The 19,156-nt window shown below is 35.1% G+C and overlaps 1 protein-coding gene across 2 annotated transcripts; it reads right to left on the reverse strand.

Annotated features, from left to right (window-relative positions):
* Positions 1-1,623: 1,623 nt before the first annotated feature.
* On the reverse strand, positions 1,624-14,695 carry LOC108329566 (inactive glucose-6-phosphate 1-dehydrogenase 4, chloroplastic). Of its 2 annotated transcripts, none has more exons than XM_017563825.2 (13): positions 14,572-14,695; positions 7,253-7,492; positions 6,926-7,172; positions 6,636-6,814; positions 6,124-6,218; positions 5,631-5,745; positions 5,296-5,501; positions 5,088-5,196; positions 4,929-4,966; positions 4,669-4,789; positions 2,861-3,063; positions 2,181-2,381; positions 1,624-2,078 (listed from the first exon to the last, which is right to left on the reverse strand). In XM_017563825.2, exons 2-13 carry the CDS (start codon positions 7,343-7,345, stop codon positions 1,841-1,843), a joined length of 1,845 nt encoding a protein of 614 aa, XP_017419314.1. In that variant the 5' UTR covers positions 7,346-7,492; positions 14,572-14,695; the 3' UTR covers positions 1,624-1,840. The 2 variants fall into 2 exon arrangements, with proteins under 2 accessions (XP_017419314.1, XP_052729638.1); XM_052873678.1 differs by having other exon boundaries at positions 7,253-7,414; positions 14,572-14,691.
* Between the last annotated feature and the right edge of the window lie 4,461 nt (positions 14,696-19,156).

Below are 19,156 nucleotides of genomic sequence, written 5' to 3' on the forward strand. Positions count from 1 at the left end.
AAAGAAATGTGATAAAAAAAAAAGTTAATAATTTTGTTTTATTAGAGAGAGAAATATTCCCTGAAGAATAATTTAGGTTGGTGAACATATGAAAATGGATATGGACCCCATAAAAAACATATCATATGGAAAACTTATCTGAATTAATGATGCGTGTCTGGACCCAACGATGTATTATTGTTTATAATCAGGTTTGAAATCAGGTTCTTAATAGAGTAAGTCCAACTACTTAATCTTTGTAATCATGTTTAATAAAAAACAATTACATGAAAAGATATGTTAAGAAACATAAACAGTGTTACAGCATGTAATGCTTTCTTTATTTAACTTTATGTGTATCTTCTTACAACAAGATTTGAAATTATTTTTCATAATTTATCATCTCATGCGCACGTTAAAAATGACATTTATTTGAACAATTTTAGATGTAATGTCTTGAGTATTTTTGGTATTATTGCTAATCGAAACAAAAGTTTGACCATAAAAAACTATAATTTGATATTTTTATAATATAAAGGACAAGTAAAGATTGAAGTTTTATTACGTAGTGATTTTTTTTTTAAATGTTTACCTTTTGTCCTGTTTATGTAAGGAAAGTGTTAGCAGTTAATTGAGGGCACTAAGTAAAAAAAAATTGTTTATTAAGGAAAATTACTTTTTAAGAAAATAAAATAACAGTTTCGAGGATAAAAACATTTTAATTATAAATTTTTTAATGAACGGCCTTACTACACTAGTTCCTATCAGATGCTTTATTTAGTCATGTTTGCAACTTGGATTTTATTAATTTGTGAATTCTATATGGGGAAAAGCAAAGAACAAATCTTCCTTATTATTTTCTTTTTTTGTTGAGTGGACCAATTTCAATTCTGCGTGGGACCAAATTGAACTTTTGCCCATACGTTTTTTCTAAGGAAACAAATCACAATTATATACGATAGGCTTATTCTAAGACGACTTGACTCAATAGTTTAAGAGTTGTGTCAGTAATTAATTTTTAATATATTTTACTATCGTTTTAATGAAAACTTTAAAATAACAAGTGAAACGAAATTTATAACTTTGAATAAACTTCAGTCAATAAAAAAAATATGTTAAAAATATATTATATACTATATAATATATTCATCATTAAGATGAAGACGAAACATGTAAGGATGGTGGATGCATGCAGCCCATACTCATTATGGCTCCATGGAATGGAAGCAAGAATCATCCATGTGCTTTTCTAATAAAACAAGAAAATCTTGACAGTAAAGAAAGTGCTTTAATGGTTAGAAAAAACAATAATTCAAACAAAGATCATAAATATAGTGGATAATCAACTTTGAACTTCAACAAAAGATGAAATATTTTATTTTACTTCAAAAATTAATCAGTAAAATGTGTTCAATGCTGAATATATATAAACATATATGTTTGTTGGTCACTTGTTCTCCTTGCTTTGCTTTCCATCTCATTGTTTTTCTTGGACTAGTTTAATTTTTCTCTTTCAAGAACATGTGCAATTGTCAACAAGAAAATGTTCAACAGTTGAAGTTTATTTCAAAATCCTTAACACGGTCTAGATCGTCCTTGTGGGGTAGGTAACAAAATACAAGTACCTGTTATAAGACTAAAAAATATTAACAAACATTTTGGTCCATATAAAAAATTTCGACTCAGTCCCAAGTCTTGTGTTTTCGTCTTTCATGTTTTCATTTTGCGACAGTTTTACACTGTCAAAAAGCCAACATAAGTGACTAAAACATTAAAATTTTGTGTAGAGAGACATAAAACAGAGTTTTTAAGTATGAAAAAGATTAATTAAATCTAAACAAAACAAGGAGGGAAGTTGTTATTAATCCTCTACCCAACGGACCCCATGTTTTGCCCAAAGGTAGTATGCCCCAACAGGACCTCGACCCCCCATCTCATAAAGCTCCACTGATATGTTTTCTTTGTCTATCTCATTCAGAATTGGAGTTAGAATGTTCCATGCTGCTTCCAGTTCATCACTTCTCATGAACAAATGGTTGTCCCCATCAATGACATCAAGAAGAAGTTGCTCATACGAATCTGGAACCTCCATGTTGTACCTTTAACATTAATAATCAATGTAACATGAAGGAAAGGTTAGCAACTCGCATCACTTTGTCGAACTTTGACGCACACAAATAGTCCAACATTTAAGTGCTTACTTGTCCTTGTAAAGCAAATTTAGTTCTGAAGAGTCCAGTTGCAAGCCTAGTCCTGGAACCTTGTTGTTAACTCTCACCAAAATAGCTTCATCAGGAACATCACGGAGAATGAGCTCATTCACAGCACGGTCCATGTTATGCCCCATGCACTCACGGTACACATTACCCGGAACATTTCGAAATTGTATCCGTATCTCCATTCTGCATTAGCATATTTTCTAACATGGGTCACAAAGTAATACATTTCGGGAAATAATTTTCAGACCTATTCTACATAAGCTTATAAATTATACATTTAATGGATTGGTTAAATTCAAACATAATCATAAGCAACTCTTAGATCTTCAATATTTCCTTTGAGTACAAGTTTAAGACATGGGCCTGGGGAAGAAGTGATCATGTACTATCCATCAGTCTTTCTCAGACTGATCTTGAACTTCCCTTTTTCACTTTATTATTCCTTTTCAGAATTGGAAATTTCATAGTTGTTGCAAGATCAATATTCTCTAACAAGCTAAAATCCAAACTCGGGAATAAGGAGATTTTTTTTCTTTTTATAAATTGGAATGACGAGAAATGACTGGAAGAAGGATATTCATGTCAAGGAATATAAATATGTAATTTTCGTGCATAAAAAGTATATATCTAAAGAAAATTAACGCAGAAGATGATGATTTTACTGGTGTTTGATGAGTCCCAAGCCTGTTTTAATAAAAAATGGCACACCATCCCATCGTGCATTGTCAATGTATAGTGCAGCAGCAAAATAAGTAGGTGTCAGACCATTTAAGCATGTATCAACTTTGGCTCCACCACTTGCTCTATATTGCCCAAGAATGACATCCTTAGGCTCCAATTTTCGAATTGACCTCAAAACCTTAACCTGAAAAAGAAGGTTGTTACCAAAACACCTAAGCGATAATGAGGAAATAATGCATCTTTCAAGCTGTCATTTGTAACAAACAACAATAATAGCTAGACAAAAAGTTGTCCTTACTCCTTAACAAATATTAATAAAGTATTAGTACATTTTTGTTAGAATATAGTTAAGTATGTTTTAGACTCACTACTTTGCCCGTGCACAGTGGGAAAATACCCATTACTCAGAATACTTGATAGTCAGACGTGTCTTGCACCTGAGTGCTGGTGCACACCTGAGAAAAATGGTCATCTTAGGTGCCTGCATGTTTCAAATTTCTAATCTTCAATTTACAACTAATACAAGATAGAATGAATCCTTTGTCCTCACATCCTGATATTTATTTAACTCATTAACACCCTAACTCACTAATTACTATCCTAACTGTCTTAACAAACTCCCATTTCCCATAGTTCCCACAAAAGTTCTTACTATTAGAAGAAAGACAGGCCTTGAATTTTAGCAAATGGACTTCACTTAGTTTCCTTCAGTTTTTCTTTCATCATGTTTAGTTGAATTTCTCAACCTAGGATCAAAATGGATCTTAGTTATGAATTAGATGTAATTTAGGTTTGGATTGAATTCAAGCTTCTTCTCTCATTGAATGATCAGTTCTATTTTTAATGCTTTTTTGAACATGCCCTATATGAAATAATTGGATGATCACCCTTACAATTGGAAATTGTATGACAATGCATCAATCATCATGTCTACCAGAAGCTGTAATCATTTTCGAATCACATCTTACCTATTCTAGCCTTCTTAAATTATGACCAATCTAAGGAAATCAACAATCAAAATTGACAGAAAGATTGGGTATTAACTTACAACTTGTAGTTCAACCATCCTTTAAATTGAGTTTGAAAGAAATCTAACTACAGTTTATCCAAGCATGAAAACATTGAAATCAAATTCCTTCTCATTTCATTTAGAATTTCATACATATGCTCTGTCAGTGTAAATATGTTTAATGTAAAGTATCAGCTAATTAAAAAAATCGTCTATATGATTGTTAAGGTAGTTATTATAAAAGTCAAGAAAATATATTTTCTAATTTACTTAATTAAACAAACAAGAGAAGTATGTTAACATACCTCTTAATGCAACCTAAATTATTGATTGATTTTAACCGCAAAAATCGTATGAACCTCATACCCTATTTTTATGAGCCTCACACAATAGTTTGAGTCACAATAAAATTCAACTTATAATAAGAGAAGTATGTTAACATACCTCTTAATGCAACCTAAATCATTGATTGATTTTAACCGCAAAAATCGTATGAACCTCATACCCTATTTTTATGAGCCTCACACAATAGTTTGAGTTGCAATAAAATTCAACTTATAATAAGAATCCGAATTTGAGTGAATATTTTGAGACTGAATTGTTCATACTCTCTTTAAAATAAGAATTGCAATCAAATTTTCATATTGATGCCAATAGATGATGACATTAATCTTCTTAACACGATATTTTGGGTACTCTTTATTTCTTAATTGACTTGGCCTTGCAGAACGTAAACATAAGGTGTGTTATGGAGCTTATAATCCGTAATCTGTGGAGTACCTTTTCATTTCGAATATCTTCTCCATCAAGGCTTACTGGTGGTTCCATTGCAAGCAATGCAATTGTCTGGAGAATGTGACTATGAACAATATCACGGATAATCCCATAGCCACTGAAATATCTGCATAGGTAATAGAGGACCAAGTAGAATTATATAATAAACATCTACTGGTGGAGGAAAAAGTTGTCCATGCATATTCAATAAAGAATGATGCATCGCATTATATTCACTCAAATGACACCATGGTCACTAAGATCACCTTCCTAGATGCTTGGTCAGGTCCTCTGATAAAATGACCTACAGTGATTTAAAAAACCAATTTGATTACAACCATTAAATTAAATAAAAGGCATTTTAATTTACACAGAAAATGCAGAAATCAAGGCATGCTAAATCAGATTAAATGAGGGACACTGACCTGTAGATTGTCTATGTAAGTACGACTCCAAAGTGGCTCAAAAACTAGATTTGAAAACCTTAAAACTGTGAGATTTTCAATGAGATTCCTTCCTAGAAGATGATCAATCCTAGAAACAGAGTAACATGAATCATTAATTTATGTAACAATACTTTAGTCTGTTGCGTGCATGAGCTGATAGGTGAGGAGAGAGGGAAACAACAAATACCTATATATTTGCTTTTCCTCAAAGTTTGAAAGAAGATATTGTGTCATCCTATAGGAAGAAAGTGCATCAAAGCCAAATGGCTTCTCAAATATTATGCGATTCCATCCCTTTTGAGTCTGAGCACTGCTAGAAAGACAAGCCGTAACATCTAAAACTGCTTCTTGTGGCACAGAAAGGTAGAATATCCTGTTGGTTTTGGATCCTCCCTGAGGTAGACAATAAGCTGTAACACAATCAGATACCAAAGGATATACAATTTGTGAAAGAGTTTACAGGAACTCATTTCAGACAAAAAAGAACTCTCTTATATCCCGGTGAAATTTATCCAAAGTTACCTCAATTTGCTCCATTCGGGCATTCAGCATGGACATCCCATATTTATTGTCACAGCCTCCATTAATATGATATGTTCTACGAAGGAAAGCATCTAATTTGTCCGCACAATTCTCTCTGAGTTTTTGCATTTCACATTAGTCAACAAGCTAGAATACCATAGAATAATAGGACAATGGGAAATAAATGCAACTAGACATTATTCTTTTATTCTCAACTCTCAAGCGAGAAAGACGTATAACTTTTAAGGTTCAAGGGAAATTAACCAATGTAATTACATATATGGAATTAGACAACTAGACACAAAATGTTTACGTGAAAAGTAAACTTCCAGGAGATTTTTCTGCTATATAAGTTAGGATTAAGTTTTCGTAAATCATGACTCGGCAAGCAGTTTCCCAAGTTGACGAGTGTAAAATTCAGTGCTAAAGATTTGTCCATGGACAGAAAACAAGACAGAAACTAATAATTTAGGAAGCAATAGGAAAATCATACTGATGATCAACTCGGCATGTTAATGTTGAAGCTATAATAGATCGCAGGTCTTCATCCGTTATATCCTTCCTCGAATACCCAAAAATGCCTACATTCTGCAGATATGGCAATTTGAATTTAATAGTTTTACAATTGGGAAAAAGGTAAGATTCACTAGAAATTAGTAGTTTTGATATGTTCCAATTTCTTCATTGTAGAAAAAAAAAAAGTGGAATAAAATTTCATACCAAAATCCAATATATAATGTTATTAACAATGGTATTCATTTTCAACAAAAAGGGATTCTGTCGTGGAAAGAAAAAAAAAATTCAAGTCTCAGATTGAACGGAAATAATGTGAGATAAGCAAGAGTAAATAAAGTTTTATAAATGCAAGTTAGGCCTAGAATCTAAGACCGTGTTACAGTACTGGTGATTACAGTTTAGCCCACTCACTATCAGGTGCGTCATGGTTATGGACAGCTGAAACAACAATCTTAAAAATTACAAAGGAGGCAATAAAAGATGTTGTACCTCAGGAAGAAAGCCACTGTAGTAGAGGGCAAATAAAGCAGGGAAAATCTTACTCTTTGCCAGCTCACCGGTGGCTCCTATGACAGAAATGCAAAGTGAGGGTTTCCCGCTAACATCCATGGGAGTAGCAGACAAACCTGTCTGCAGCAAAGAAGGATACTCCATGGAAGTGACCATACCTGTGGGAACAAATATCATGAAAAAACATGTTGCAAATTTTAAGACAGTTAATCACACGGGCGCCAAAATAAGAAGAGAAGTGAATAATGGTAAATTAGAAGCCAACACACCATCAGGAGCATGGAGAATCGAGGATGAATCAGAAACTGGTCCCTTTTCATTTGATAAACCCGAATTTTCCAAATTATTTTCGATGCGAATTCTATTCTTAGGTTGCTTTGGTGACTGAAATTGAAAGTTGAGTCTCTCAAGTACCCACAGTTTGAAGCCACGAAATCTTCGACACAAGCTTGTGCCTCCAACATTCAGTGCAAGACGACCACCGCAAGTTACTGAGTGGAAGTTATTTGATGCAACCTGCAACAATGTTTAATTTAACCACTCACAGGGCAATTGGAGCATCAAGTTTAGATTTCGAAAGAGAAAAAGAAACGTACTGTGAGTGGATTAGAGCAAAGACGTGGATGTCTTTGGAATGCGAATGAAGATTCGGAGAACGGAAGCGAAGTTGAAGAGAACGACACTGACATTGTTCGTGGGAGTATGTGTCTTCCTTCCTGGCTTTCCGACACACATCAACGTGTCCGAGGTAATGCTTACTTAGAGAGTGATCAAAGAGAGAACGGAACGGGTGCAATCAGTGTTCGTAGTTTCGGATGCAGCGGAGTGGAGACACTCTGCTGAACAAATGTGACTTTTCGTATAGCATGTATTATTTAGATAGTAAATTACATAAATATATAAATTATATGATATTTTATGAATTTAGATAAAAATAAATCAATTATAAATTCAATTCTTAAAAATCACGTATTATATTTACAACTTTTAAAATTTAAAATATTAAAAGTAATACTCAGTGACAGACTTTAAGAATGATAGATTAAGTACTAATATATTTTAAGTTTAAATATAACGATATTGTTCAATGAGTATCTTGTTTTAAAAAAAAATTATATTTTAATATAGTAGTATAGAATTAGATGTTTCAATGGAAATTTGAGTAGAGATATCAATTTAGAGAAAAATGATCTTTCATTCATAGTGTTGTGAATACAGTTTACTTAATAAGTTTTCTTTTTATATGGTAAGAGAAAACTTATTTAAATATTTTAAATAAGTTTTCGTTCTGTTTATTTACGCGACCTAAGCAAGTGGTATCAATTCAAAATGGATAATATTTTAAATATCATGGTTGATTTTAATTATATTATCTTGAACTGATTAAAAGTCCGAATATTCATTCTGAAAACCAAAAAGAGGATTTTAATATTACTTAAAAATTAAATAAAAAGATAACGTATATAAATAATTCTTTCTTAACCCACCAAAACATTCTTAAAGATAAATTATAACACTTTAAACAATACATAAAATACGATGGGAAGATAGTAAATGTAGCAAAAACATAATACAACCTACACTGATAAGTCAAACCTAGAGTCTATACTTATTCACTTTTAAAATAGAAGAATAGAGAAAAACATTCATATTAGATTGTTAGTTATTTTAATGTGTAAATAAACAGTCCTATTTTATAGGATTGATTGGGTCTAGTCAGTGGCTGAATTTTCGTCTAAATTAGTGTCATGCAGTTTAGTGATTTTTGTTTTGTTATTATTCTGTTTTGAGTCTGTAAAGCTTATAAAGTTGCTTTCGTATAGTTGAATAAGTATGTAATCTTTTTACATATTCACTGTGTTATCTACGTTTATTCATTAAAACTTAACATTTGGTATCAGAGCTCCGCAAGGGGCCTGATCCAGGGTGAGTAAAGAGAGCATCCAGATCTAGACTGCAACATCGATACAGTTAGTGTAAAGTCATGACTACCCCATAAATTTGTTCAACCAGTCATTCCAAAGTTTGATGGACTTTATGATTTTTGGTCCATGACTATGAAAAATTTTCTACGTAGCAAAGAACTATGGTAGCTAGTGGAAAGTGGAATACCAACACTTGGTGCAACACCCACTGAGGCAGAGAGGAAGAGTGTCACTGAAGCACAACTAAAGGATCTGAAGGTGAAGAATTTTTGTTTCAAGCTATTGATCGAGAAATTCTTGAAACAATGCTAGACAAAAGCACGTCACAGAAAATCTGGAGATCCATGCAACAAAAATATCAGAGATCAACAAGGGTCAAACGTACTCAACTTCAAGCACTTCGACGTGAGTTCGAACTATTGATGATGAAGGATGGCGAGAAGATTCACAATTACCTTGGGCGCACACTCACTATGGTTAACAAAATGAAATCTAATGGTGAAGTAATGGATTCCAGCACAGTGGTTAGCAAGATACTCAGATCTTTAACCACAAATTTCAACTATGTAGTATGTTCTATCGAGGAGTCAAATGACTTGAATTCTCTGAGTCTTGATGACCTTCATGGCAGCTTACTCGTCCATGAACAACGAATGCAGAATTTTCAACCAGAGGAACAAGTCTTGAAAGTTACGCATGATGATAGAGCGAGAGCAGGTCGTGGATGCAGTAACCGTGGGCGTGGGAGAGGCCATGGAAGACAACCTTTCAACAAGGCACTCATTGAATGTTTTCACTGCCATAGGCTAGGACATTTTCAGTATGAGTGCCCTAGTGTCGAGAAACAAACCCATTACACAACATTTGAAGAAACCGAAGTCGAGGAAGATATTTTGTTGGTCGCATATGAAGAGGTGACACATTCTGTTCAGATGGAGGATTGGTTTTTGGATTCTGGTTGCAGTAACCATATGACAGGAAATAAACATTGGTTCACAGAAATACATGAAGAAGGACTCCATAAAATTGTCAAGCTCGGTAATGATACAAGAATGGAGGTAACTGCAAAAGGAAGCATTCGGGTTCATATCAATAATATTGCTCACGTTATTTCTGATGTTTATTATGTTCCCGAACTTAAAACCAATCTTTTAAGTTTGGGACAACTTTAAGAGAAAGGACTTACCATTCTGATCCAACATGGTGCGTGCAAAATATTTCATCCAGATAAATGATTGATCATTCACACTACCATACAAAGGAACCGAATGTTCTGTTTGTCAGCCTCAATGTTTTCTCAACATTCTCAGTGTTTCCAAGTGGAAGATATCTCAGAACAAGAAACACAATTATGGCATAGACGATTTGGTAATCTCAATTTTAAAGGACTCAATACACTTGCACAAAAGTAAATGGTAATCGGGCTACCTTCCTTGAAAATTTCTACAACTGTATGCACTACATGTCTTGTCGGCAAGCAACACCGTGATACCATACCCAAGTTAAGTTCTTGGCGTGCATCAACTAAACTACAGTTAGTTCATGCTGATGTATGTGGTCCGATCACACCTATTTCAAACAGCCGCAAACGGTACATATTAAGTTTTGTTGATGATTATTCTCGTAAGACATGGGTATATTTTTTGCATGAAAAATCCGAAACTTTTAATATGTTCAAGAGTTTCAAAGCATTTGTTGAAAAGGAAGCTGGCACTCATATTGCTTGTTTGAGAACTGACAGAGGAGGGGAATTCACATCCAAGGAGTTCTCTGATTTTTGCACTCAACATGGTATTTCTAGACAACTGACAGCTGCTTACACTCCTCAACAGAATGGAGTTACCGAGCGCAAGAATCGCACCATTATGAATGCAGTACGATCTGTGCTTCATGAAAAACAAGTTCCAAAGTCCAAAATCAAAGTCCCACTACTGCCATAGATCATGGAACTCCGGAAGAGGTATGGAGTGGAATAAAACCTCGTGTTGATTACTTCCGAACATTTGGATGTATTGCACACGTTCATATTCCAGATCAAAAGAGAAGCAAATTAGATGACAAGAGTCACACATGTGTTCTCTTGGGCGTGAGTGATGAAGCAAAAGCTTACAAACTCTTTGATCCCATTTCAAAGAAGGTAATTGTAAGAAGGGATGTGGTCTTTGAAGAAGACAAAGGCTAGAGTTGGCACAAGGTAATAATTGAGAGTACACCTCCTACTCTTGATATGGAGAGTCTAGATGAAGAAGGGAGTGACAATGTTGATTCTACACCTCAAATTATTACACCTAGAGGTAGAAATAATAATTCAGAATTGTCTTAATCAACTTCTGTTTTTGAATCCACTGATCCTCCAGTTGAAGGGAGGGCACCAAGGACTCGACGCCAACCTTTGTGGATGACAGATTATGAAACCAATTTGCTTGCAGAAGAGGAGAACTTGCTAGCAATGTTGACGACCGATTGTAAGGATCCTCAAACTTTTGAGGAAGCTAGTACAAGTCAAAAATGGAAGGAGGCCATGGACACAGAGATGAAAGCAATTGAAAGAAATAACACATGGGATCTAGTTGATCCACCTGAAGGAGTGATACCCATAGGTGTGAAATGGGTTTTCAAAACAAAGCTCAATGAAAAAGGACAGGTGGATAAATATAAAGCCCGATTAGTAGCAAAAGGATATGCTCAACAATATGGCATCAACTACACAGAAGTCTTTGCTCCTGTTGCTAGACTTGATACAGTAAGAGTGTTGTTAGTTGTGGCTGCTCAGAATGCGTGGGAAGTGTTCCAACTTGATGTAAAGAGTGCTTTCTTGCATGGTGAAATTCAAGAAGAAATTTATGTTCATCAACCTGCTGGTTTTATCAAGAAAGGCAAAGAAAGACAAGTATACAAGTTGAGGAAGGCTTTATATGGGCTCAAACAAGCCCCACGAGCTTGGTATAGTAAAATTGAAGCATATTTTGCCAAGGAAAGGTTTACACGTTGTCCTAGTGAACACACCTTGTTCACGAAACAGGTTAAAGGCAGTATTTTAATAGTTAGCTTGTATGTGGATGATCTAATATTTACTGGAATAACAAAGCTATATGTGAAGAGTTTAAACACTCAATGCAGTTGGAGTTTGACATGACAGATATGGGCAAAATGAAACACTTTCTGCGGAATAGAAGTCATACAAAATGAAGCAGGTATTTTTATCTGCCAAAGGCAATATGCACGTGATATCCTAGCACGCTTTAATATGTTGGACAACAACTCAGTACAAAATCCCATGGTACCGGAAACCATTTTATCCAAGGATGAAGCAGGAATTCCAGTAGATGTTACACAGTTTAAACAAGCTATTGGCAGTCTCATGTACTTGACAGTGACACGACCAGATTTGATGTTTGGAGTCAGTTTACTCAGTAGGTATAGGGCTAATCCCAAGGAGTCGCACTGGGCAGCAATAAAACGACTTTTCAGGTATTTAAAAGGTATTATTGAACATGGTCTCTTTTATCAAAAGGGAAGGAAGATGAGTTTCACTGCCTATAGTGACAACAACTATGCAGGGGATTCAGATGATAGGAGAAGCACTACTGGTTCAGTGTTTATGATTGGAATTGCAGCAGTATCCTAGGCTTCAAAAAAACAGCCAGTGGTAAGTCTTTCTACCACTGAGGCTGAATATATTGCTGCAGCATATTGTGCATGTCAATGTATTTGGCTCAAACGAATCCTAGAGCATCTTGGAATAGAAAGAAAAGAAACTACTGAGATTTTCTGTGATAATAGTTCTACTATACAACTGTCCAAGAATCCTGTTTGTCATGGTAGGAGTAAACATATTGCAGTAAGGTTCCCCTTTCTCAGAGATTTAGTTAATGATCAAGTTATCACATTGAAGTACTGCAATACAAATGAGCAAGCAGTTGACATTATGACAAAAGCCTTGAAGCTTGATCAATTTGAAAAACTTAGACGCAAGAATACTTGCAGTTAATGAAATAAGCTAAAGCTTAAGAGAGAGATTGTTAGTTATTTTAATGTGTCAATAAACAGTCCTATTTTATAGGATTAACTGGGTCTAGTTAGTGACTGAATTTTCGCCTAAATTAGTGTCATGTTTAGTGATTTTTGTTCTGTTATTATTCTGTTTTGTCCAGAGTCTGTAAAGCTTATAAAGTTGCTTTCGTATAGTTGAATAAGTATGTCATCTTTTCATATATTCACTGTGTTATCTACGTTTATTCATTAAAACTTAACAGTAAGATCAAATTTGATTACGCCAAGTCACAAGTCTTAAAATTCGTCAAACTTCTGAGCATACAGTGAATTTTAAGAGTACAGGGAGATTGTTTATGAATAAAAGTGATTGAACCTAATTTTATAGTTGGTCATTAAAGGCAAAGAGTTTTCTCAACGATGGCGTAGGTAGAAGCCCCTTTCCTACTACAACACCATTGTCAATCTATTTTTTTTCAATAAAATTATATCTTTAGCCACCTACCAAACCTTAACGGCACAGCTAAGATTAATATTAGGTGACTTTAATTTACCGTAAAATATTTTTAATCTCCGTCTAATAAGTTTCAAATGCTTATTTGAGTTTTAAATGCTTTTTTTTATTAACCACGTTATTTTAAGTAAGAAAACATGTGATTAGCCAATTTGTTACAGTGTGCTAAATGATTAATTTTGGTGTGTGTGATTTGAATTATCAATAGTAAAACTAATTGAATTAAAGATATTGAAGAAAGAAATTTGATGGTGTTTTATTATGTATTATAATGTAATTTGTTATTGAATTTGTTGTGTATGCTGTTCGATTGTACATGTAGAAAGTAATCAAAAGATAAAATCATTTTAACATTTGACAAATAGTAATCAATATAATAGTTAATGTACATGTCTTCTTATTTTAAACTTTTATTTATAAGTTTTATGATAGGAATTTTATTAAAGTTTGTCTAATTACAGCTAAATTGTGAATAATTATACTTTAATATTAAGTTGATCAGTTTAAAGGTTAATCTATTCTAGTAACCCTCTAAGGGTGGATGTTCTGTTTGGTGATCATTTAGGTTTGGTAGTTTGCTCTTTGAGTTGATAAAGCTAGTGCATGCCTTGTTGAGTTCCATGACTTGCTCTCCATGCTGGTGAATGGTTAGTTAGCCAATTTGATGTTTAGTCAGACTCGTTAGTTTGCTTTTTGAACTGGGATTGACTATTCAAGCTGGTGCATGTTGATCACCTTGTTTGGTGGCTGGACGAGCTCATTGCTTTGTTCTCTGAAATGTGGGTTAACTATTTGAACCATAATTGACTGACTAAGTTATGAAAAATCATACAATTAGTACATGATAAACTTGAAATGAGTATACTGTGTATATGTGGGACTTAAGATGAAAAGTATATGGAAGGTTTTTTTTTTTAAATGTATGCTTAAATGGACGAGTATATTTAAATAATAAAAAGGTAAATAAAAATATGAATAATATTTTTAAATTTTTTCATTATGTAAATATAAATTTTATTTTCAAATATTTTATTTTGCTATATGTTGTAAATATAAGAAGAGGAAATTACTTATCTTAAGTAGGCACAACACAAGTGATTCCATCATTATTAAAAATACCAAATCTTATAACCACAAAGCCCACATTGTAATAACATGCTATAGATAATATTTTTTTTGTTTACATTTAATTTTGGATTAAATATTTTTTTCCTTAAATTATTATAAAAGACTGTTTCATTTTTAAAGTAAATTGTAAAGTATTTCATCTTACACTTTATATATAATTATTGAGCTTATCTCAAATGGACAAATTACTCTCTAAACACAGTAATTTGTTCCCTTTAGTTTTGTAATTCCCGTTGTTCCCGGTTTTCCCAAAAGAACTCTATAAATAGAGTTCTCCCCCTTTTTATTGTAGTTGTAACAAAAGACATATACAGATATCATTACAGAAATAAAAGCAAGTGTGTATTTTTTTTACCTCTGACCAAGCCTCCGTGCACATTCTGTTATCTTCTCGCTGAACATCCACGACTGTGTTGTTCTGGAAGGCGTCATCCCCTCTTTTCTCTCTAAGCGTCTGAAGAGCCCTAGGCTCTTTCTCTCTCTGCTGTCTGGAACGAAGTCTCTCTCTCTCTGTCAGCAACTCTGTCCAAAATGATATCACGTCTCCTTGCGGGCCTTCTATGTAATTGGGTCGTCCAGTCTTTGGAAATGGACTGGGCCATATTTTAATATGGTATCAGAGCAGGTTTAAAACCTGCTTTGTTTCCGCTGCCTCTGTTTTCTAGTCTAACGCCAATTCTTGGATTGTTTCTTGTTTTCTTCTTGAAATCGTTTTTCTACTGATATGGAGCACATGGATCAATCTTCTAACCCTGCCAGCCCTTTCTACTTGCATCCTGGGGAGAACCCAGGACTCACTCTCATCTCTCAAGTCCTAAATGACAACAATTACTCTTCTTGGAGCAGAAGCATGAGGAGGGCTCTCCTTTCCAAGAATAAAATCAAGTTTATTGATGGGTCAATCAAGAAACCTCAAAGAAGTGAGGTTTTATTCGATGCTTGGGAGAGATGTAATATGATGGTTCTCTCCTGGATGATAAAAACTCTTTCTCCAGAAATTGCAGAAAGTGTGATATATGTTGAAGAAGCCAAAGAACTGTGGGAAAAATTGAAAGAAAGATTCTCTAAAGGTGACTATTTTAAAATTTCTGATTTGCTCCAAGATATCCATTCAATTAAACAGGGAGAGAGAGGTGTTAGCCAATTCTTCACAGATCTAAAAATCCTTTGGGAAGAATTAGAATCTCTTAGACCTATACCCACTTGTACCTGTGATATTCCTTGTAGCTGTGAGCTTTCAAAGATTTCTCTAAAGTACAGAGAAATAGAGCATGTAATATGCTTCTTAAAAGGGCTGAATGACACATATAACAGGGGCCACTGACCATGTGACCCATGATAAAAGAAATTTTGTCACTTTTTACAAAATTAAACCTATTTCTATCAGATTACCAAACAACACTATTATCACTACTGAGCATGCAGGGACTGTCCAATTCTCTAAAGTTTTGGTCATTTTTAACGTCCTGTATATTCCATATTTTTGCTTCAATTTGATTTCTGTCCAAAGTCTTATCAAGGACTTAAACTGTAGTCTAACCTTTTCTTTTGAGCTTTGTCAGATAAGGGAGAATTCTACATTAAGGACGATTGGGTCTGCTAAACAGTACCAAGGTCTCTATTACCTCCAAGCTTTTCCTAATCCGGACCAAAATTTCATTTCAAAATCTGTTTTCTCTCATGAACATGTTGATGTAAATTTGTGGCACTATAGGTTAGGCCACCCTGGACATAAAACTATGAAACAGATGTGTGAAAAGTTTCCTTATGTGCAAATGGGTCCTGATATTGTTTGTGATGCTTGCCACTATGCTAAACAACATAAACTACCTTTTTCTAGAAGTAATTCTTTGACTACTAATTGCTTCGAAATGGTTCACTGTGACATATGGGGCCCTCTTTCAATTTCTTCTGTCCACGACCATAAGTATTTTCTTACTATAGTTGATTACTATAGTAGACATACTTGGGTCTTTTTGATGAACAATAAAGGTCAAACAAGGGATTTATTGTAGAATTTTATTATCAAGATTAAAAATCAATTTGATAAAGTGATTAAAACTGTTAGGTCGGACAATGGACCAGAATTTAACTGTGTTAATTTGTATAATTTGTATGGCATTGATCACCAAAAGAGTTGTGTTGAGACTCTTGAACAGAACTCTGTTGTGGAGAGAAAACACCAACATATTCTTAATGTAACCCGTAGTCTTCTTTTTTAATCTAACATGCCTAATGCCTATTGGTCCTATGCTGTCAGTCACGCTGTTTACCTAATAAACAGGTTGTCTTCCCCCATTCTTAATAACAAGACTCCTTATGATCTCGTTTATAATGTTCCCCCTACCTATTTGAATCTCAATGTTTTTGGGTGCCTATGCTTTGCTTCTACTCTTGAGAACAGTAGAAATAAGCTTGACCCAAGAGCTAGAAAGGGAGTTTTCCTTGGTTACAAAGGTGGTGTCAAAGGCTATGTTGTTCTTGACATGCATACTAAGGAACTTTTCATAAGCAGAAATGTTGTCTTTTATGAAGACATTTTTCCCTACAAAGACCAGTGTGACAGCAGAGAAGTTACTGACAGAGGAGAAGGTAGAACCACGTCTCTCAATGACCTCCTGGGCAGTCACAACCCTATTGATGATGAAAGACATATGGAGATGGATGCCAATGAGGAAAGGGAAACGCAACAGACTGTTGCTGAGAGCAATAACAGTGACAATGCTGGTAATAGTGAAGAAAATCATAGCTGCAGGAGATCTAACAGGGTTAGAAGAACTCCTGAATATCTCAATGACTATGAGCATCAGGTCAATCAATCCTTATCTGTGAAAAATAATTTTAAAACCCCTTATCCCATTTCTGATCTATTGTCCTGTAACTCTTTGACAACAAAGCACTTGCAGTATACTATGGCCATTACTACCAATGATGAGCCTCGGTCTTATAATGAAGCCAAAGGCATGTGCGAGTGGGAAGAGGCTATGCAGAGGGAGATCAAGGCCTTACAAGACAATGACACCTGGTACTTAACACAGCTGCCTCCAGGAAAGAAACCCATTGGATGTAGATGGGTATACAAAACCAAATACAATGCTGATGGTACTATAGAAACACACAAGGCACGCCTGGTGGCAAAAGGATACACTCAACAAGAAGGGATAGACTATTTGGACACTTTCTCCCCTGTTGCCAAACTCACTACTGTTAGACTGCTTATTGCCCTTGCAGCCTCAAATAATTGGTTTTTACATCAACTTGATGTGGACAATGCTTTTCTACATGGAGACTTAAATGAAGAGGTTTATATGGAACCACCACCTGGTCTCAATACCCATAGAGAGGGTCAGGTTTGTAGGCTTACTAAGTCACTGTATGGACTAAAACAAGCTAGTAGGCAATGGTTTGAAAAACTGTCTTCTTTTCTCATTTCTATCAACTATACTTAGTCTAAATCTGACCATTCTCTCTTTATCAAAGGCCCTTCTACAGATTTTACTGCCTTACTTGTCTATGTAGATGACATCATATTGGCTGGAAACTCCATGACTGAAATCAACAACGTAAAGACTTTGTTGCATAACAAATTTCAAATAAAGAACCTGGGAGAACTCAAGTACTTCCTAGGCTTGGAGGTGGCTAGATCTAAGAAAGGTATACACCTTTGTCAAAGGAAATATGCATTGGACATCCTTAAGGAAACAGGAATGCTGGGATGCAAACCATCCTCTACCCCTTTTTTGAGTGATATAAGCTCACTGTATCGAACAGACAACTACTTGGATGATCCTGGCTCCTATCGAAGATTGATAGGGAAGTTACTATATCTCACCAATACCAGACTTGATTTGTGTTTTTCCATTAATCTATTGAGTCAGTTTATGAAATCTCCCACTAACCATCATTATCGGGCTGTACAACATGTTCTTAGGTACATCAAGTCTAAGCCTTCGGAGGGATTGTTCTTTGGAGCTGATTCTCCAGTTCACATAAAAGCCTTTAGTGACTCAGACTGGGCTACATGTCCAAATACTAGAAGGTCCACTACAGGGTTTTGTGTTTTCCTTGGATCATCCTTGATTTCGTGGAAATCCAAAAAGCAAAGCACTGTTTCCAGATCGTCCACCGAGGCGGAATATCGTGCCCTAGCAGCCACTGTATGTGAGATACAGTGGGTTCACTATCTCCTACAAGACCTTCAAGTACAGGAAGCTGGAACTCCTGCCCTATACTGTGACAACAAATCCGCGCGACACATAGCTCATAACCAGAGCTTTCACGAAAGAACCAAGCACATAGAGCTGGATTGTCACGTCGTTCGTGAAAAAATACAGGCAAATCTTCTACGTCTTCTCCCTGTTTGGTCGGATGAACAGTTGGCCGACATCTTCACTAAATTTCCCCATCGCGTGCGGTTCAAATCCATCGTTCCCAAGCTTGGACTGGTGAATATACACCATCCAGCTTGAGGGGAGGCTATTGAGCTTATCTCAAACGGACAAATTACTGTCTAAAGACAGTAATTTGTTCCCTTTAGTTTTGTAATTCTCGTTGTTCCCGGTTTTCCCAAAAGAACTCTATAAATAGAGTTCTCCCCCTTTTTATTGTAGTTGTAACAAAAGACATATACAGATATCATTACAGAAATAAAAGCAAGTGTGTATTTTTCTTACCTCTAACCAAGCCTCCGTGCACGTTCTGTTATCTTCTTGCTGAACATCCACGACTGTGTTGTTCTGGAAGGCGCCATCCCCTCTTTTCTCTCTAAGCGTCTGAAGAGCCCTAGGCTCTTTCTCTCTCTACTGTCTGGAACGAAGTCTCTCTCTCTGTCAGCAACTCTGTCCAAAATGATATCACGTCTCCTTGCGGGCCTTCTATGTAATTGGGTCGTCCAGTCTTCAGAAATGGACTGGGCCATATTTTAATAATAATACGGTAAA

This window comes from Vigna angularis, chromosome 2 (genome assembly GCF_016808095.1).
Source record: "Vigna angularis cultivar LongXiaoDou No.4 chromosome 2, ASM1680809v1, whole genome shotgun sequence".
Taxonomy (NCBI): Eukaryota; Viridiplantae; Streptophyta; class Magnoliopsida; order Fabales; family Fabaceae; genus Vigna; species Vigna angularis.